At 48.2% G+C, this 22,366-nt stretch overlaps 1 protein-coding gene across 1 annotated transcript in view; it reads right to left on the bottom strand.

Moving 5' to 3' along the window:
- The window catches only part of LOC122375133 (elongation of very long chain fatty acids protein 6-like), a 51,025-nt gene extending 30,611 nt beyond the window's left edge, over positions 1-20,414 (bottom strand). Inside the window, exons 1-2 of the mRNA XM_043354343.1 lie at positions 19,840-20,414; positions 19,304-19,465 (exon numbers count right to left, since the gene is read on the bottom strand). Coding sequence (XP_043210278.1) covers positions 19,304-19,465; positions 19,840-20,162 — 485 coding nt within the window. The 5' untranslated portion in view covers positions 20,163-20,414. The remainder of the gene's footprint in view (positions 1-19,303; positions 19,466-19,839) is intronic.
- Positions 20,415-22,366: the final 1,952 nt, after the last annotated feature.

Genomic DNA, 22,366 nt, shown 5'->3' with positions numbered 1-22,366 from the left:
GACGATAGGTGGTGGGCAGTGAAAGTAGACAGTGGATAGACAGAAGTGAGAAGACTATAAGCGGTGGACACTGCAGTGTTAACACAGGTGGACGGTGGGTCCGGCAGACTGCGGTTGGTAGTGTGTGGTAAAAGACAAGCAAGTATGAGTGGCTGCAGGCAGGCGGGCATGGCAGCCCCTGGGTTTTGTAAGTTGACAGCGGAAAGCAGGGAGAAAACACAGCAGCCAAATAGCGGTTAAAACCAGAAAACCGGTTATCAAACGGTGGACATAAGGCAGAAAGGCATCGAGCGACAATCGAGCGACGGACAGCGGGCCGCGGAGCACGGCGGGACCACACTGGAGGACCTCGTCGGTCCTTCGTCGGTAGGGGGTTCTAACCGGTACGAGCCCGATTAATCCAGTTCGGGGCGGATCGGGTCGGCCCGGCCCCGGTGAAATGTGGGAACAGGACGGGTCGGCTCGAGGTCAATTGGAGTGAGTCAGAGGGGAGCGATTTGTTTGTTTGTTTATTGGGGCTTAAGGGCGCGCCGACTACAAGGTCATTTTGCGCGCGAGGCGGCGCTGCGACACGACAGGTGAGGGGGACGCCAACGAGGTATGGGAGCGAAGCAAGCTCACGAGGTGAAATACAGGGGATGAGCGTCTTCAGAAACTTGACGAAGCAAGATAGAAAGGAAGAGAAAGGGTCGGAGCCCGGCAAGACACAATCGGGATTGGTCGCTCTGTATGAAGAATAGAGGGAAATAAAAATTACCTATTACACCACTGAGAACCCATACGTACCAATCGGAATACAAAATGGGCCCAGAAAATCGAATTAGAAAGAGTTACAAATTACAGTGCGCCTGGCACCTACACAAAATTCAAACCCTCTACGCATCAGTAAGCTTCCGATCTAAAGCATCACCTCCGAAGATTGTCGATTGTCGGAAATTTACGTCACCCATACCGATAGCAACACCATCGGTCCAACAATCATCAACGACCCGTGCAACCGCTCGGCAACACGTGGTCTCAGTTGCTCGGTATGAAACCCACACCGATGCTTGGGCCGCGTACCCACACAGTGATACCTGGAGACCGCAGCGGGCCATATGGTATCCAGGACGACCAGACAACGGAACGGCGGGGGCGGCGGCGGGAGCGGGGGCGGCGGAGGCGGTGGAAAGGGAGCTGCACCAACAAACCACAATGAATCAGCCGTGTCAGGCAAATTCTGGGAACGCGCGATCGAACCGGTGAAGCATCCGGTTACAATCGGCGTCCAATACAATGCAGCAATACAGAGCGACAACGCCCTAAGCCCGAAAGGCGTTAACAATGGTAAGCATTGCTGACTGATCAAAGAACCATCAAGACCCAATGGACTGGGAGGACGCCAAAGTCCGAATGGTACACAGAGTTCTAAGAGGACCATCCAACACCCAAAGAGAAGACTCCAAATGGTACACAGTTTTCTTGGAGGACCAGTAAACACATCCAATCGAATGGGAGGTCTTCAAAAGGTATTCACTACGCAGTGTCCCTGAATTAGCACCTGGCTAATGAGAGCGCGCTCACATGGAGTGGGCGAGATGTCCTGCCCCCACTTACAGTTCGAGCTATTAGGAGATCCAATTGACGCCAAAACAGATGTCTGGCTTATGAGGTTATTAGCAACAAGTGTTCTGCTTCAGGGCCTACGCATTGTCGTACTGACTTAAAAGTCACCGTCCAGCACAAGAAGAAGATCTATTCTGCTCTCCTCTACACCTTCCAGCCAACTAACCTCACAATCCCCCTCCTGGCACATCCACAGCTCGCAGACACACATCTCACATCATCACCAACCAATCGCGCTGTCATACGTCATATATCTCACATCATAACCAGCCAATCATGCTCCCATACGTCATGCCCGGCCCAGCTACTTGCAGGGTGTAACTCGGCCCTGCCGGCATCAGATGCCGGCGGCTATGACCAACGCTGGGTCACCGGTTCACAGCTCGACGCTGAAGCTGACTCACACTTATACGGCTCACATTCATCCTTGCGTCACGCTACATCACCCCCTGGTTCTGAAGAACCACATTACTCTACATGTTACATGTCATTCAATCAACGCATCAACTACATCCTCTGGCACACCATCGCCATATCTTTCCGGCTCTCTTCGAACACGCGTACCACGCCGCAGCGTCGCAGGCACGAACGTTTCACTCTCGTCTGCGGACACATCGGACCCGGTCGGTGGATCGGGGTCCGGGGACTGAGCGACGCTGGGCGGCCGCGTGTCCGACTCCGTCACATCACTCGGAGCTGGCGACACACACACGCCATCACACTCGCTGTCATCAGACCACTCCACCGTTGGCGCTCGCAGAGCCCCTGGCCTCGGACATTCAGGGACGGTCAACCGATGTCGGAGGTTTCGCACATGTCGTGGGACATTATCGACTTCGATTGTCTGGGCCGAAACGACGCCTGTCACAATACCCTCGTCTGACTTTACAAAACATCGGTCGCCCCGCCGCCGAACCCACACCTTGTCCCCTACCTGGTATACACCGGGTTTCTTCAGCGGCAGGGCGTCACCAGGCTCGTCTGAGGTTCTGCGGGGCGTCACGTCAACGTCTCGGCCAGGGTGTCGAAGCACCCCGTTGATTGGAGCTGTGGCCGGGTCACTGCCATCCTTCGGTGTCACGTTGTATCGATGGACTGCTTCAGCAACGGAGCAGGACTGCCGGGCCACCATCACTTTGATGGTACGATGATGGCGCTCGACGATGCCGTTCCCGCCGGGCTCGTAGGCAGCGCGGAACCGGATGGATACGTCCCAGCGAGCCGCGAACGCTAACATGACCCGGCCACGGAACTCTGTCGCATTGTCCGTGAGTATTTTTGCCGGGGCTCCACGCTCTAGAAACACGTTCTCCAGCTCACTCACAATCTCCAGAGCTCCTGCCCGGCGAAGCCGTCGCCATATGGCGTACCTCGACGGCCCGCAGTCCACCAGCGTCAGGTATGGGTGGCCGTGCACGTGGGTGACATCCATGGCCAGGCGATCCCACGTGCGTTCTGTTCCGAGTGACCCACCGGGCCAGCGCTCCGGCGCCGGGTCAATCGAGGCACACGTCTGGCATCGTCTGACCACGTCTCGCACAGCTGGTTTTGACACCCGCCTCACCCCCAGCTCACGTCGGGCGTACCACAACGTTCTCCTCACTCCTTGGTGACCGATGTTTTCGTGGATGGTGCGGATGTCACTCGCTGAGGCACTTGTGATGGCAGCGACAGCCACCGGTTGTGCTTTGGACGAATCAGTGGTTGGCTGGTCGGCAGTCTGCAGCCAGGCGTTGGGCACCCGCGTCACCTCATCAGCACGGTTGACCGCTGACGCGACCAGCTCGATAGTGACCTCCAGTTCGTACTCGATGACGAGCTGACGGAAAACAGCCACGCGCCGTCGGATAAGCATTTCGGACTGCGCCTTGGTTCGCAGCCTTGCCTTACCCGACAGCGCGTCACTCAGCCAGCGGTGCACCGTCACCGAGTCTGTCCGGAGCGTCAGGCGACGGAAGCCCCATGCTACCGCCAGGTTGACACCGTTGAGAGCGGCATCCAGTTCTGAGATATTGATGTGCACGTCCCTCTCCGATTCGGCACGCAGCCAGGACGCGTCCTCGATGATGGCGCCCGTGTCAGGGTCAGTGAGCACGACACCGCGGGCGATGGAGCTGGCGTCGGTCCACACCACGACGCTCGTCCCTGTCACACACCACTGGCCGCGTGCCGGGTCACATGCTCGAAACCGCCGTGACACCTCATCCACCTCACGTTGTAGTTCCTCGCTGACGATCGGAGTGTCCCAGTCCGGGCTGAGGCGGTTGGCAGTCCGCTTCATCCATGCAGCGGCCGGCCGCAGCCAGCCTGCGACCGGCACATGAGATGTCAGCTGGCCGGCCCACGCGAAGACAGATCGCCGCGTTAGCACGGGTGGAGCCTGCGTTGGTGACTCCCCGTCCCTACTCCACTGGAGTGCCGGCCCGTCGCTCTCGGCGACACGAAGGCCCAGCATACGTGCACCGGTCGCGACCCGCTCCGGCGGCTTGCATGTGAGCCCGAATCGAGCGAAGTGCTCGGCAACCTCATCAGCCGAGACCACCGCTTCGTTGACCAGCAGATCATCGGCGTAAGGCAGCACTGCCTCTGCCAACCCGGGGCTCTGTGCGAGCACCTTCCTGACCACAGCCTTCATGATCAGAGGCGCGATACTGAGCCCAAAGCCGACCCTGGTCAGGCAGTACCGCCGCCCTTGCACGATGACTGTCTGGTACGGCCACAGGGCCGGGTCCACACGAAGCTGAAGAAAAGCTTTCTTCAGATCCAGGACAGCGACCCGGCGTCCGTGACGTCGCCACCTTCGCAGCTCTTCCACGCAGACGTCAGCGTCGGCTGTGTGACGTGTCAGGTGTTGATTGAGTTCCCGATAATCTAACACCGGCCGCACCTTGTCCTTCGCTGCCTGAGTAACCACCATCAACGGGATCAATCCCTGTGCGGGACCGTACATCGTCTCATCGTATTCGCGCAGCCAGCCCTCACTAATCCACAGCGCCAGCTCTGCATCGAATTTTTCACGCGCACAACTCGGCACACCGTACTGAGCTATCGAGTTTCCAAGCGGGGGCGGAGCCACGCCACCGGCCCATTTCCAACGGACTGTCCACACATCATCGAACACAGCCGTGAAGTCAGTCTCGTCAATCCTTAGCTCCGGCTCCGTGTCGACCGCTCGACACACCTCCCGCTCCGGCGGGACCTCACGCTGCACCACAGCAGCCGTGTCGACCGCACGACACACCTCCCGCTCCGGCGGGGCCTCACGCTGCACCACAGTAGCCGTGTCGACCGCTCGACACACCTCCCGCTCCGGCGGGACCTCACGCTGCACCACAGCAGCCGTGTCAACCGCTCGACACACCTCCCGCTCCGGCGGGGCCTCACGCTGCACCACAGCAGCCGTGTCGACCGCTCGACACACCTCCCGCTCCGGCGGGGCCTCACGCTGCACCACAGCAGCCGTGTCGACGCTCGCAACTGGGTTGTCGCTCCCGAAGCGAACGGATCCTCCACTTACACTCACGCCCTGCAGGGCGTCAATGCCGGTCATGCCCAGCAACACGTCTACGCCCAGCAACCGGGCCGGTACGACGACCGCCCGCACACTCACTGTCGCCCCGCGCACTCCAAGGCTGACCACAGCCCGCCCACAGCACAGCACCGGGCTGTCGTTGACAGCGACCAAGCTGGCGTCACTCCGCTCCCAGCAGGACACCATGCCCTTCCACACCACTGTCTCGCTGCACCCTGTGTCGACGAGTGCTCGGCACTTGCGCCCATTTACATTGATGTCGATGATGGGGGCTCTTGGGTCACTGCGGCAGCTGGCGACGGCGGAGCCCGTGGCGCTGATGTAGCGCCGTCGCCGTGCCCGTTTGGGCAGAGCCGGGCGATGTGGCCTACCTGGTTACAGGTCCAACACCGCAGTGGTGGACGGCGACCCGTCCCTCTGGCTCCCCGCTGCTGCTGTACATATGATGGCGGCGGCTGGACGACAGCCACCGATGCAGTCGCTCTCTCCCTGGCCGCCATCGCCAACGTTGACCTAGCGACGGCGACGGCTCGCTCCAAGGAGAGAGTTTCATCTCCAGCACTGTTACGTACTGTTAGCCGCACCTCCGGCGGCAGACCTTGCAGGAAGTGCGTCGTCATCACTTCGTTGGACACTGAACCTATGAGGGATATCAGCCGCTTGACTGATCCCAGGTAGGCATCCACAGACTCGCCCGGTTGTAGACGTCGGTGATACAGCTCATACATAGCCGCGTCGGGTCCCAATGCAAATGCACGATGCAGTTTTTGGCGGACGATTGCAGCATCCCGCTGCTCGGTGGAGGAGAGGGTGGCCCACACCTCGTACGCCTGGTCCCTCAGGCGTGTGGGTATGACAGCGGCCAGTGACACACGACGCAGGGCACACAGCTGTGTCGCCTGCTCCAGCCATCTGACGACGTCACCGCTGCCGTCGAACTCCGGTATTGCCCGCAGATCGAATGCAGGCGCAGGAAACTCTGGTTCCATGGTATTGGTACCAGCTACCGGTGCACCACTGCCCTCTTCTACGTCAGACATAATCACAACACTTAGTCGAGAAGGCCGAAATAGCTTGTCGTACTGACTTAAAAGTCACCGTCCAGCACAAGAAGAAGATCTATTCTGCTCTCCTCTACACCTTCCAGCCAACTAACCTCACAATCCCCCTCCTGGCACATCCACAGCTCGCAGACACACATCTCACATCATCACCAACCAATCGCGCTGTCATACGTCATATATCTCACATCATAACCAGCCAATCATGCTCCCATACGTCATGCCCGGCCCAGCTACTTGCAGGGTGTAACTCGGCCCTGCCGGCATCAGATGCCGGCGGCTATGACCAACGCTGGGTCACCGGTTCACAGCTCGACGCTGAAGCTGACTCACACTTATACGGCTCACATTCATCCTTGCGTCACGCTACACGCATCTGGCCAAGGACACTAGGTTGAAGAGTGCCCTTTTTGACCAACACTGATTGAGTGAAGGACAGGGACGAAAGAAAAGCAAATTTCGGTCTCGACCGGCTTGACCTTTGTACAAGAAATATTGCGCGCACTTGCAAGCGCTAGACTTCAGAACATCGAGAGCAAATAAATGAAGTAATTCAATAAAGTAACTACAAGCCAAGCAATGTTCAAGTGATGGTGGCCCAGTGATGCATTGTTCAATGCGCTGTCGTGCGCAGTGAGAACTATAGACGCATTAGGTTTACTGACAACTTACAAAGCAATTAGGACGCTCCAAACAATGACTGATAGACAACTCAAGTCGAAAGAATAGAAACGGGCTTAACAGTGACGTTGATGGTGCTGGACTGGACAGGGAAATAGACATTTCCTGACAAGAACAAACTAAAAATAATCTACTTCATTACGATAACCATCCAAAAACAGTTAAATTGCGGTTCAATCAATACATGTGGACGCAGATATATTACTTCCCGAAAGTTGGATTACTAATTACTAGAATCGTGACGACATTTCTGGACAACTTTGTTGAAACTGTACATTGTACAAATCATCAATCGATTCCACGTGAATTACTGAACCGTAGAACAGGGTGGGCGGCGCTGCTCCGGTCCCTCTAATCCCTCCCACTCTCTCGTTAAGCCGCCAGCGTCATCGGCCTACATAAAACCCTATTGGATTACAGTTTTATTAGGGGCCGTTGGCCGGGCCGGCCGCGCCCCTGGGGAGGGTGGAGGGGTGCCTAGGAGTGGGCACGTGTCCTGTTACCTGTCGGGGGTCGAGTTTAATTACAGGGAGCCGAGACAGGCGTCCAGACGTGGACGAGCGAACGGCTGGGCCGACGAGACAGAGAGCTTTGAAGAGAGGGACAGAGGTTGGTCTGGGTCCAGGCGAGGTCATCCAAGTGTACAGTCAGTCTGTCAGTCTGTCTGTACAGTCTGTCTTAAAAGTACCGCGCAAAGTGACGGTAGATCCATCGAGCCTGACTGAGGAAGGGCCTGCTAAATTTGGGTCACCGAAGCAATTGACATCCTCGTCCATTCCCTAGGTCAATTGGTCGGTGACTTTCAAATTAACCCTCGCCGGACCTATTGGTTTTCTACATACGCGCCGGCCGAGGGGGGGGGGCGGGTACGACCCCCCCCCCCCCCTCGCCGTTTCGCCCCTGGTGGGGCTAGCGCGTCGCGGAAAAAACGAGCGTGTGCGCCGTTACGAGACGCAGAGATTGGTACCCGATTTTAAGGTCCTAGGTCAACCGGTGACCTCTGAGGTCAGGTCAAGTGCCCCAAGGTACGGTTTAGTTTTTGGTGAATAACTTCGCAAAAAAACGGCCGCAGAGCGCCGATTTTGGCAGCATCGTGTTCGTCTCGCTCAGGCGCGTCGAATAATATACTTTTTGTCCGGGTCAGGTCAACTTGGGGTGTTGACCTCAGGTCAAGGTCAGGTCAGCACCCCCAGGTCACGAAGTTGGTCGAAAGAGGTCATGTCGCATATCATTCGATTCGGCAGGTCTTCCTGAGTCCATTGGTGGCTTTCCCGACTCGCTAGCTCAATTTGATCAAGAGTTATTGACGAAAAACTAATATGACCTTGATGACGTCATAAATGACGTCACGCAAGGTCAAAATTGCAATAATGACGCATCTAACCTTGCAAGGAGTGCATCAAATAACGATTCTGTGTGCTTGAGATAGTTGGAGATCGTTCCCGGCGCCAGAATAGCAGTTTGAATTTTTCCCCATTGACTTATAATGGTGAGGTCACGAAAATGACCTGACCTCATATGACCTTTAGGAAAAATCCGAGATATACAAGTTGTGGGACTCATAATGGATACTAGATCCTGCAAGTTTCATTTCCCTGTGACATCTCCTCTGGCAGTGAGGGCGTTGCGAAGTTGCGACATCTGAAGACCGTGCAGAGGTTCACTTATGACGCCATAGGTCAGTGACCTGACCTGACCCAAAAATGCAGTTGGTGTCAAAAGATCCGGCTTGGATCAAAGGTCAGGTATGCCAAGTTTCAGCTCTCTATCGCCAGCGTGTTTGGAGCTATCGCGAAAAAACCCTATGGGGGGGCGGCACCCCCCCCCCTCGGCCGGCGAGGGTTAAATCAGACCCTTTCTCCGTCAGGCTTGGTGGATCCACCCAGCCCCCACCAAATCTTCATCTGGCATCGGCATTTTGCTACTGATGACTCCATTCCTAGCAACCGAGCGTCCCTAGCAACCGAAAGTGAAGACGTTGCACCTTCTACAAACGATCGTCAGCTAACTTCGTCAGCAGCAAAGAAATGAAATTTATGAATGTTATGTTGTGAAAATAACTTGTGATAATAATTAAATCCTGATAAAATCCATAAACTTAGTAAAGCTTACGATACATCAAATTCGTAACGTGTGCAAAAATGTCTGACCCCAGGTCACTTATGGTCAGGTCACCAGCCACCAGGCAAAGTGAAGTGACCATGTATCTCAGAACTTTGTGATTCAGTCATTCCTACATTTAACATTCCAGTAGCTTGAAACTCAGGGTAGGTATTGCATGGGGGGGGGGGAATCAGTACCAACAATTTGTTTCTCTCAGAATTTGGATATCGGTGACTAAAGGTCAGGTCAATTTTGTGACCTCTCCATTATACGTAAATCAAAGGGAACAAATTGAAATGCTTTTCTTTTGGCTTAAAACACCCTCAAACATCAAGAAAAACAGGTGAACATGAAACACTGAACCGAAAAATGCTTCCTATGACCCGTTTATGCCCCTGAGGTCATTTCAGGTCATGATACGTCTCCAACATTTTTTAACAATACATAACTTTAGATAGAAATATGCTAGAGAGCTGAAATGACCATTAATGTGTTCAGCTCAGCAATACAAATCGAATGGCATCCAACATGACCTTTCTGTGACCTTGACCCGAGGTCAAATTCTTAACCCACGCGCTTATAGGGGGGGGGGGGTCGACCGGACCCCCCTCCTCTCCGTTTTCGCGGATACCTAACTCGCGTAAGAAGTCGCCGACCGCGACAAAACTTTCAGTACCCTCGAGGTAATTAATTTTAAATCTATCCTGAAAATCATGACCCTGACCAAATTGACCTTAGACCTGTAACCTATTCCTCGAGACCATGTTTGGCCGGAATCGCGATTCTGCGTATGTCAGCTAGTATCCGCGCGATTGCAGTGTTTTTGTGGTTTCAAACATTTAAACGTGTGAAATGATATTGGTCCCATGCATTATTGTGGGTGTCAAGGTCGCCTGAAGGTCAGGTCAGGTTATTGACCTTTGATGACCTCGGTTCACTTTTTCGAGTTTTACATGTTCCTAGCCTAGATTTTTTAGCTGATTTCGAATTTAGCAGTTCTTTCAAGAGCTTCGAAGTAGTTTTGGTGCCTTCATAACATGTTACGAAGCTGTCAGTGGCGGTTGACACCTACAATGAATACCCGGCTGGACCCCTGCTGGGTGACCTTCACCTGACCTGACCTGGCCTAAATGCATGAAGACATCATCTGTGATCAAAACTAACATGATATTCGTGATCAGCACCGCGAAAAACCTCATGGCAACCACACTTTACGACATTCTAACAGGTCCCGATTTTTCCGACTTTTGGGTCATTGACCTGACCTGACATGTCAACCAATGAGCTAGGACCTTAAAATATCATCGGCTTGCTCTCGTCACGGGCAACGCGCTCTTTTTTATGCGAAGCTCTAGCTCAATCAGTGGCCAAACGGCGAGGGTTTAATTGACCTTTTCCGGTCAATTTTATCTGACCTTCACCACGTTGCCTCAAATTCGGAATTTTAGGGCATACTTCTGATGCGCCTCGGTGAGACTTTTCTAACGCCACTTGGGACGTGTCGCTACGATGCTTAGCTTCGGAAATATAAATATATCGTTCCGCACGTATGCGTAGCACGAAGTGTAATATCAAAAGGTTTTCACGTGCGAAGCATGTGGACCGTGCACCTCAACACACCTATTCGGACAACGCCTTCAAGCGTTTGTCCATGTTGTGCCATTGTGCCGAGTTTTAGGTGCTTAGGTCAAAGTTTTCGGACGTCGGAGAATGCCTCATCAAAACATGTTTTTCGTCCCGAGCATGTGCAATATGTATCTCTCGGTGCCGATTATTCCATATGTCAGTGGTTTAGTACCGGGACATGTGACCTATAAATTTGGCACCTGGACCTCCCTTGGATTGGCTTAAAGCGTCGATAAAAGGTTTTTGTTCTCACTGTGTTTGTCGGCAAGTCATACGCGCCACGTGACAGAGAGTTACCCGGGACCTATACCATCACCTGCCTCCAGAAATGGCACGTCAAACGGCACCACTATCACCTCGATCCGATCATCCATTTAAAAATAATTTCAAATTTATTTGCTTTACAACGTTTCACAGCAAATATTTTTGGCGCCGCTTTGTCGGCGCCACTATCTTCCATGGGAGGTCCCTTCGAGTTGCCAGTCCAGTTTATTTATACGTCTATGAATTTGTACCAAATTATCTGATTTAGTAGTACATAAAACATGTATCGTAAAACATTTCTTTTTCTTTTTATATCATCTGTTCCCAATTGAAAACAAGTCCATGGTGCCTTACTTTACATTTCCAACAATTATTTTCACAAAATCAGATACTTGGCAATGAATTGCCCTCCCCTCAAATTTAGTTTCAACTAGGCCTGTTTAGTGGGATACTAGAAAAAATATTCCAAGCACCAGTGACGTCACAATTTGTCCAACCTTATGTTCTAGTAATCTTGGATCCACCGTCACTTTGCGCGGTACTTTTAAGACAGACTGTACAGCCCACCGCTAAAGTAATGTGCGGTTTTACCAATCCCAACGGATGGTTTTGACTGCCGATATTTTAATGCAGAGTGATCGAAAAGAAGACGTCAATAGATAAAGTTGCAGCTGCAAGGCAGTGTCAGAAAAGTGGCCCGTTTCTAAGTTTTCTTGAACTCGGAAGATTTGTTCTGCGAAAAGTCTTGACTAAAGAAAAGCAATTTTTGTTCTGTGGGCAAACGTTCCCTAAACAGATGATTTCTGTGCAACAAAGTACCTCTACCCATCTATGTCAGCATTATCAGGCTTGATGGAGCATTTCACAATGGGTCACTTAATAAAAACCCAACTGCCTACCCATTTTGACTGATTTTTCTTCTTCAGCAGATTAAGTCATCTCACTCCAGTCTCCATGGCTACTGAATGAAGACCTGGACTCCTGAATAGAATGCAGTACAAACTACTGACCTACTCCCAAGAACCAGCACCGCCTGCTACTCTTGGTTCAACAGCTGACAGCTGTTGGCAAAACTTTCACTGGTATTAGATTGATAGATATAACTGGTATTTGATCGGCAGCCTGAAGCCCATCAACTGTGATGTGTTATGAACAGGTGATCTGTGAATTGTGATCACACAGTGTGTGCATTAACAATTAATCCTGTATTTTATAATACAAATGTTGAAAATTTTGTCACTCTTTTAACATCTGGTTCAACACGTATGATATGAATGAAGGACTACACAGCATGCAGGAGCTGGAAATGGGCAATGCCCCAATGGATATGCAAACTTAACGTAATCAAAATTGATGTGAAAATGATCAATAACATGCCAAAAATTGTATTGGTTCTTTAGTTTACCAAAGAGAAACAAAAGAGACAAGCTTTCGACAACACTGTCATCATCAGGTCTGAGTTTTTTGAAATTCCTTTACACACTTCACAACATACAAAAACATATTCGCACGCTACAATGATGGAAAACATTCCTCCGTTTGTATGTAGGTAGATGTCGACATCCAGATCACAAAATGCTTATTTCAATATGCTTACAACGTCACATGTCACAAGTTCTATATAATCAAGCGATGATAATTCCTATCATGTTCTATATAATCAAGCGCTCATACAAACAGATACACACCATGCAAGTAACAAAAATGAATACTACTTTCTGGTTCGTAACCTACCAAAAGTCACAACAACCTAAACGATTGGCCAGGACTGTGTGAAGGTATTTAAGTTTGGGTTGATATCACGTATTTTCATAGATTCATCAATTTTATTGTCAGCCACGTCACGGTTTCTGCTCAAAATATCTATATGAAAGTTGTTGTTCATTTCCTTGTGACTAAGTGTCGGGTGTCTATCTAAGGCATGCTCACCAAGTCCGGTACCTAGTCTTCTTAGTCTGGCGTCAGAAAGGTGCTCGTTAAATCTCTCACGAACCGGTCGCGACGTTTCTCCGATGTAAATATAAGGTTTGTCCTGACATGTTTTACAAGTGATTTTATATACGACATTTTTTACATCAATTTTATATACGACATTTTCACATCAATTTTGACTATAATGTCTTCACTCATGCCAACCATCCAAACGATTAAAAACTTAACGTAATCAGGTGAGATAAACCTGAAAAGCTCGATTTCATATCCATATTAGCATGCAGTGCCTACAAACAAAGTAGTGAATGCTTTAAAAAAATTAACTGACAGTCAACAGCAGTTCAAGTTAATAACGTAGTCAGGTGAGATAAACCTGAAAAGCTTGATTAATTTACACGTACACTGGTCTGAGAAACAACACTACCAAGCTAGTGAGTAGTAAATGGGCAATGCCCCAAATGGATATGCAAACTTTACGTAGTCAGGTGAGATAAACCTGAAAAGCTCAGCTTGATTAATTTACATGTACACTGTTCTGAGAAATGACACATATACCAAGCTAGTGAGTAGTACCTAAATGCTATCAGAAAATTATGGGTACTGGATAAGCATATTACCCATAATACCTACATATATCAGCACAACCTATCCTATCACATTCTCACACAAATCAAACGAAGAAACAAATCACAAAAATAACACGCGAGTCATGGGAGACGAGTCATAAGCCTTGGCCTTTTGACGTCTAAAACACTGCCATCGCCGCACCAACAAGCTCGCTCACCGCCCGGCTCCCTTCATAACGCAACCGGGCGCAAACTTTTTCTGAGTTCTCGCAGAACATATTTGGTGTTTCCGTGGTGGCAGACTATCCCCTGGTAAAAGTTCCCAATTGCAGTAAAGTATGAAAAAATGATATCAGTAGATGTAAAAAAGATTTTTCTTTTCAAAAATATCAAAATTTAGCAATTTTATAACGTGTGATGCCCATATTTTACGATAGTCTGCGGGGTCGTTCCGTGCCTGCTAAGGTCAGCTTCACTTGGATCGTACAAGACACCTAGACATCATTCATTGCAAAACAAGGTATGGCTAGAATGGAAATTGATTGGAAAAAGTTATAGAATAGTTTTTGTTTCGTAAAAATGAGCAAAAAAATGCGTATGGGGATAATAAGTGACAGCGTCTTTTGAGGTATCACCTTTTTGGTGCCGGCATAAGAGAACTTGGACGAATTGATGGCAAAATTTCTGTGAATGATATTAAAATGAACAAAATAAACAGTTATTGTCTTTTTGTAGCCCTTTTCCCATCTGAATTACACAAAAAATGACTTTTTATTTTTCTCGAACTCATGGCAGTAAGATATCTTAACTTGTAATAAATCGACCGAAGGCATTATTTTGTGCTGCATATTATTCATTAAATTTTGTATTAAAATAAATTGAACATCAAAATCGTTTTTGTCATTCGGCAATGAACTTACTAGCAACAAATACTTCTTAAAAAATAAATACATTCTCAGACTAGGCGGCGCTGTCTGGCGCTTCTCGCGCGCTTTTACACGCGACTGCGCCGGGTTAGTCCAGAAATTTGCGTGAGTTATTGTAAAGGAGTATAATTTCGTGGGGTAATTTAATAGTTAAATGTTTATGTGCAATTTTTCTCGTTTTTTCATACTCAACAATATGATTTTTGTTTAAAGGCTGAGATACTGAGACTCATTCGACTTCGACCATCTTCGTTCAAGGAATCTGAGGTGGGATTGTTCATGTCTATTTTTGTAACAAGCTCAGGTAATGGTAATACTTAACATAAACCATGTGTTTCAGTTTGTCTTAACTTCTCCCCTTCTTGACTATACCTTCACTTCTATACCTAGGCTAAGAAAGTGATATCCAAGGGTAGCTGCTTTCACATTAGTACCTAGCCTTCTGGTGGGTTCAGATTGTTTTCTTGCATTTAGTTATGATATGTTCTTGGATTTCCCTTGTTAAAATTAGGCAAATGTGAATATTAATGTTTATATAGGTATGCATCATTATACTTGAGCAATGGCAATGTAGGCTACCTGCCTATTAAGTAGATACAAGATTGCATGGGGATTCATTAAGCAGGCGTCTCACGAGATGCCAGATCTGAAACATAATCTAACCTGACCTAACCTTACTTACTAGCCTACAACCTACAAGCCTAACACCTACAACCTACATTGCTATCGTAGACAGATCTGGCATCTCGTGAGGTGCCTGCTTAATGATTACCATTGCATGTTGGTCATGTGCAGGTGTTTCACTTTGATATGTGCTGCATTTCAACAATCTCTGCCCATTATGCTAAAAAGAAACTGATATAATGCAGTAGCTTCATTAAAAATTTGGAACCATAGCTAAGTTCCAACTTTGTTCTGCGACCTTTTCAAAATTTTAGTCTGCAAACTTAGATCCCCAAACCACTTTTCTGACACTGCTGCAAGGGTAACGATACAGGTTAGCTACATTCAAAGTTGCATTGTGGTCTGGCTAATCATTCCTAAGCTTCAGAAGCAGAACATACCCAGGATTGAAACCTCACATTACTTATGCTGTGGACTGTACAGTGGATCTAGTAAGGATCTCCAGACGTTACTAGATGGCGTTGAGCCTCAGTCGAGTCCATGTCAAATTCAAGGGGAGGTCAGTACCGAGCTGGGCCCGATGGGGAGGTGGGCGGGGGGGGGGGGCGGTTGGCGAGGTCACGGTGCGGGTGACCTGTCAAACAGCCCCGGCGCGGTGGGGCACTGCCGCAGGCAAATGGCGCACTCCAGTGTTGTTCCATATCGCGGTGGTGGGCCGGGCGGCCGGTTAGCTTGGCTGCTTGGAGGAAAGAATAATGAGACATGGGCTTGCTGTGGCCGGTTCATCTACGGTCAACTATGATGAACCCAAAATAATGCAAATATGATGTTGGTAATGCAGCTGGCAATGGAATGCTAGCGAATGCTCCGAGCTCCCGAAGGATTAAGATTATTTATGTCTCCTGAAATTTTCATTGAATATAATTCAAGCACTAGAAATATCGTATCGTTCGCCAATTTTTTTTTGACCGGCTGGCGTTTCTTGCGTAGAGCGCCCTTGGGCAAATAATTATCACGCAGGTGATTTATTTTTTGCTGCAGTAAGATTTAAGGTCAAATCAAGTCGGTGACAGGAGATGAGGAAAAGCGGACGAATGCCACATTTTTGTGCATAAAGACTCGATTAAAGAAAGCTTAAAGTTATTATACGTGTAAGCTAAAAAACAATAAGATCAGTTAATAAAAATATTTGACCCGAAATTGGCCTCTGTTTTCTCTGACCATGATTGCGTGTAAGACACAGGTCCAACCGGCTTCAACCCGACCCAACATGGTTCGGCTCCCCCTTTTTTAAATAAATTTGGCCCGAACCTTTTGAATGAAAGGAATCATAAGGAAAGAGTCCCCGCTAAGCTGAGCTTGTTGCGTTGACCCTACCCTCTACCCTCCGATCAAGCAATTCCTAGTCTATGACAAAATTTAGAGTCCAAAGTTTAACGTGCGCACATAGCCGCGCACGGCCGATCCCCTCACTGACTTCGCCTGGCAGCGGCCTGCCACCAACCACAACCATACCCGTCAGGAGCTCAAAAACGTTAAGCACACGTCGCGTTTCGAACCCGGACCTTTACAACCGGGACGTGCGCTCTCACCACACGGAGTCCAACGCCCTACCGACCGAGCTACCGGGACGGACTTTTACCGAGGGGCTTCGCCTCGTGACAATGACAGACGTCAGACACTTTGGCCTAACTATAGCCGTAGCACTGAGCAAGCTGCGCGGGGCGATAGGTGCTCGTAGCGTTGAGGTTGGGTAACCTGTGAGCTGAGCGCGAAGTCGTGAGTTCGAGCCCCACTCCCGGGTCTGATTTTATCTGGACACGAACCAAAACCTTTGCTTCTACTGCAACACAGACAAGCACGATGACATCTTTCGCCAACATCCTTCCCCAAAATCCTCAAAAAAAGTCAAAATTATCGCTTATAAATGTCTAGCTAAGTTTCATTTTTAAAGAAAATATTTTTTGGTCATTTTCCGGAGCCATTTTAACTCTTTCTTTTCGGATTCTATTCGTCCCGATAAAACTCATCAAAACTGAACGTGCCAAATGAAAAAATACCCAACTCAAATAACATTTTAGAAAAGCCTAAAACTGTCATCATGCAACTATTGGCTGAATAGTTGCATGCTATTAATACGTCCTAGATTTCATATTATCATTGTTCAAGATTTTGGCTGGAACTGGCGCTGCCTCTCGCTTGTCCGTTTGTTTGAGATAATGATTCCCTTCAGTCGCATTCTTGCTGGTTCCACATGAACAGGATACCACCATACCGTAGTGAACGCACCCGCAACCATCATCCCCTCCCCTCAGCCTCGGCTCAGTGGCGGGCGGCCCTGGGCGGCCCACTCCCGGCGCTACGCACGCTACGCACGCCCCATGCGCCGTGATACCGCGTCACTCCCCCTCCCTCCTTTCCCCACAATGACCGGTGACCTCACTTCCCTCGGGATTTGGACTCGCCCTACCCCGACCGTAGCGCCACGTGGTGGCTCTGGAGATCTTAAATAGACCCACTGTACATATACGTCGCAATGTTCGGCTCAACTGCATTCAGACATTGTCGTTTTATGGGCTCAAAAGCGGTAACTAAAACGTAAAACAACATTTTGGAAGTCATGCGATTGTTGGAAATTAAGCAAATCAGATTTTAATTATACATGTTACCCAGCTGAGATTACAAAGTATAGAATATCATCTTGGTGAGACGGATTAATATAATCACGAGGGGCTAAAATCATACCCCTGATGGCACTTCGCTCATACGAGAATCCCCTCCAGTTCCGGCACGTAGGTGGCCGATCGACAATCAGTAAGACACGCTCTCCCCCGTCCCTCATCATTGCTCCTCCGACCCTCTCTCTGCTCCCTGCTCTCCCCTCCTGCATACCAGATCCGTCACTCTACCCGCATCAACGGACGACGCTTCGGGGCGTCGTCATAAGAGCAGAGCACGGATCGATATCTACGCCGCTTGATGAGCGAGCTATAAAAAGACGGACGTAATGATACGTCCGAGCCCATTATGAACTAATCAGCACTAGCTGTAATCCATCCGAACGGAGGTTCGGCTCGATAGGAGCCACGTCGAGACGACGGCGACGCATGAACGACAAAGCGGAGACGATGACGAAAAAAGGTGGACGAAAGAATGACAGGAATAATATGCATGCATGTATGTATGTATGTATGTATGTATTGACATCAAAAGCCTTCCACATATGGTGTGTCGATTACGGCTTTCAGTAAGATGATCATATGCGAAGAAATAATAATAACCAAAATACAAATGTAACTACTAGGATAGTCTCGCTGCAGAATGTCACGTCGACTTAAAATGTGAATCAGACACTATATCGTGAAAAAACAGCGGCAATCGTAAGCCACCTTGCCACTCCTCAACTTATAAATCATCCTCTCGCCTTCCAAGCGAGACGCTGACATAATACTCATAGTTAGCAACCCATTACATCAACCCGATACATATCACATCCATCAAGAGCAAAAACCGGTTTTGGGTGAGCCGCAAACCATCCCATTAAAATGTTTACACGACGATTACACGCCAGATTGCCGGCTACGGGAAATGATGAGCCAGACGAGGTAATCAGGAATTACAAAACGGGTACATCCGGGATAATAGGTAGTCTCAGTTGTAATATTGCATAAGTTACATGTCTGGTACGAGGTGAGGCATATGAGTCAGCTGACGACGCTGGTTACCTGGAAGAGGGATTTGCATCTCATGTTTATTTGAGCAATGCTCCCGAGCATTGTTTTATTGGTTGGATGACGAATCTGGTGACAATCTTTAGGCATGTTTAAATAAATGATGAAGGTAGTGAGGGGTAAATGTCCTCAAAGACTTTAATGTGGTTTGACAAGTAGGCTTATCAATAATTTGTTACCTGCATATACTCAGACACATTTAAGAGATGTTAAATATAAAGAAAATCCATTAGTAAGGATATCATCTTTTATTTAATAGGGAATAACACACCATTCCTCACTAGTGAAATAAATGAATGCATTATGAGATGAGGAGGGTTATGATTCCCACTAAATATCTCATGCTTCTTGCATTCATTGAATAAAATCATAGTATATCAGGCTAGTGTCTACAATCTGTATTTATGTAAAAGCACATAATATGGAATGTGATGATCTGTGTTTGCCATAGGCGATTTTACTCTTATAGAGTTTTCTGTAGTTTTACTCTTATAGTGTTACTTTTAAAAAGTTCTGCATAGAGACAGAATCACACTATGTCAATAACTAGGAAAAAATTATAAAGCTGGCTGGCTGGCTGGCTAAATGGGCTGAAATATAAACCAAATGAGTTAGTAAGTTGATAGCAACTCTGCCCCTCTGAGGCACCTACCTGTACCAGGTGAAGATCAGGACGGTGACATGGTGGTACCAGTGCAGGAAGATGAGCGGCTGCTTCCTCAGCACGATGAAGACGGTGTCACCCAGCTCAGGCACCTTGGACATGGTGAACAGGTAGCTCCAGAAGGCAGACACAGTGTTGTTCTGAACAAAGCTGTGGGTGGAGAAAGGGCATTGGTCAGATGCTTGAATGTGTACGTGATCTTGCTGAAAATAAGAAAAATAAAAAATGAAAACTGCTGAAATTATAAAAATTTGGAAGCATGTTTAAGGATTTGTTGGATTATGGTATATCTTAGATCAATAGATGTTGACTTTCTGCAGAAGTGACCTGACTGCATTTTTCTTCATTAAGGGGAGGAAAAATATGGTAATTCTATCGAACAAATTATAGTTTTCCAATAGATTGCCAAGATGCCAAGTGGCAGAACTACATTGCTCAAAACTTAATGAACTCATTTAAAATATTTGAATGAAGAAACAAACATTCCAAAATTCAGTGATGAGCAAAATGACAGCAAAACTCACCTAGGGCCAGCCACACAGCAGGAGTGATGTAATCCGAAATGCCTCAGGACAAACAGCATCTCTGGGACCGTCCTCATGGTGCCGATGATGCTGAACACCGCCAGAAAGAAGTTCCACAGGGCCAGAGTGTTCCGGAGCTCGAACCGCGGGCGAGACTGCATGTAGTGTTGGCCGACGACGATGAAAATCATGTAAGCGCCTATGTAGTACATGCAGACATACCAATTTTCTGACATCCACTGGCGTCTCTCCTTCTCGGCGAAGTCTTCCTCGAACTTGAATACGTACGAGTAATTGGGCATACTCATAGAAACGGTCTCCATCTTTGCAATGTAGTTCTTGAACAAGACCTAAATCACGCGCACAGAATTGATTAAAACTGTGAATTTTGTTTCCGACGACCGGCCGTCCCCAACCACGCACGCCGACGGACGAGAATCGTCTGCGCCGCGCCACTCGCGCGCACCTCTTTTGAAGACAGCTGATTCTCAAGGCCAGCGGCGAAGCGGCGATCCCAGGCGTAATGGCTCGGGGGGATCAATTTTTCCGCGTGTTTCGAGCGACGAGAAGCCACCGCGAAGAAAATAAGTCTGCATTTGATAACGCGATAATCGTCAGCTGATTATGGTTACAATTATTTCTAATCGAATTCGATATTGAAGGATAGATGCAACCAAATGACGTTTATTATTAGTGTAATGTTGGTGTAATGCGAATCATTATTATTCACATCTTGTAGGTGATTCATATATTATATATCCGTAATTCATTCATATATTCATTCATATATCCGTAAACACAATGCTCATTTTACCAATGAGAAAACCAGAAATAAAGAAGATATTCTCAGATTCATCATAGAGAAGTGGAAATCAGAATAGGCGCTGAACGAATAAGTATTAAGTATTGGTAAATGGTATTGGCATCAATGCTTTTCGAAGGTATCAGGGACGCGGAAACTAGTTTGAAGTTGTGGGGGCAAGGGTCATCAAGATTACTTAACTACTCATGGCTGTGGCGGAGACCGATTCCGGGGACAAAACCAAGGTAGTTACTTACCCCAAATTAAATTTCTCTTCGGATTTAGACCACTTCATTTCGCGAAATGTCGAATAACGTAATCACATAAATTTGAAGAAAAAAAAAACGTTAAATATATCAAAATTACTGCGGACTTCACCTCTGCGCCGTCGAAGGGGGCATTCAAATGCATTAGCCTTTTAAGATTCGAAAACTGCAGACTTTGAAATTAAAAGGGACTATCCCACCTTTAACATGGGGTTTGAGTTGAGATAGCCAAGTTTGCGGCGAGGTTCAGAAACCACTATCTATCTAGGTTGCAACCCCCGCGGCCTCTTGGTGTTGAAGAAATTCGTTCCCTTCATTTGAAAATGGGCCTTGTACAAGGCCATATCTTCAACATGGAGCGACCTTTAGTGTGACGTCACCTCGTTTAGTCATTCTGATTTAAATGGGTTTGTTCGTTGAAAGATCGCTTAAAACTTGGTCTGAACTTTGTTGTGGTGCCTACAGAGTAAAAAGAATCAGTTTTATGACAGTAATGTGGCCTGGGGAAGGAGGTAATTTTGGGCTGTGACGTCACATATTTGAAAGTTTGTGTTTGGAATATGGGAAGCCTAAGATGTTTAATGAAAAATAAATGCCAGAACCGTGTTCCTGGTCATCCAATCTATAAAGTCGGGCACAATTTAACCCTAGAACGCCTAGGGGGGGGGGGGTTGTATCAACCCCCCCTGAGGTTTTTTTCAAAGTGCACGCTAAACGGCTTGTCGTAGCGGGCTGAAATTTTCAATACCCTCTGGGGCAACCTTTGCGCATCTTTTGCCGAAAAAAATTGATCGGGTCATGTCAGGTCACGGAGTTATGACGTCATAAGAGGTACAGCCTCCGGCCGGATTTTCACAAACTGAGTGCCAACGCCCGAGGTTTCCTGCCGGTGGTACGGACATCGGTTGATGGATCGTGATGAAACTTCCCATGCATGTTGGGGCAAGTATTGGCTATCATATGGTATAAGAAATTTGACCGGGTCAGGTCAGGTCACGGAGCTATGACGTCACAAGAGGAACAGCGTCCGGTACTATTTTTGAAAAGCGCCCGAACCACTATTTTGCTAATTCTTGTCACCTCAATGGGAATATGCAGCAATATTAGCTTCTATAGGGAGCAAATGGACCTCCCAAATCCAAAAATACAATCAGATTTCAAAAACTTAAATTTTGATTTTTCGAATTTCTGCCGCCGACTGTGACCTTGCCGACTTCCGGCGCTCCCAACGCGCCATTTTTAGAGCTAGGGAAACGAAATACATACCAAACGATAGAGAATTGATCAAGGAACACGATAGTGAAGGTTTCAAGTCGATATCTCCCACCGTTTTGCCGCAATCGCCACCGAAATTTGAAAAAAGTCTATTTTTTCCGAAAATTTGACCTTTGACCGGTCAAAAGTAGGTCAAATGTTGACCTAGGACCAAAAATATACCACCAATCGCGAGATCTCGTTG

The sequence above is a fragment of the Amphibalanus amphitrite genome, unplaced genomic scaffold (assembly GCF_019059575.1).
Source record: "Amphibalanus amphitrite isolate SeventyFive unplaced genomic scaffold, NRLGWU_Aamphi_draft 001781F_arrow, whole genome shotgun sequence".
NCBI classification, from domain to species: Eukaryota; Metazoa; Arthropoda; class Thecostraca; order Balanomorpha; family Balanidae; genus Amphibalanus; species Amphibalanus amphitrite.
Note: the sequence above shows the minus strand (reverse complement) of the source record. Positions and strands in the feature narration are given on the sequence as shown.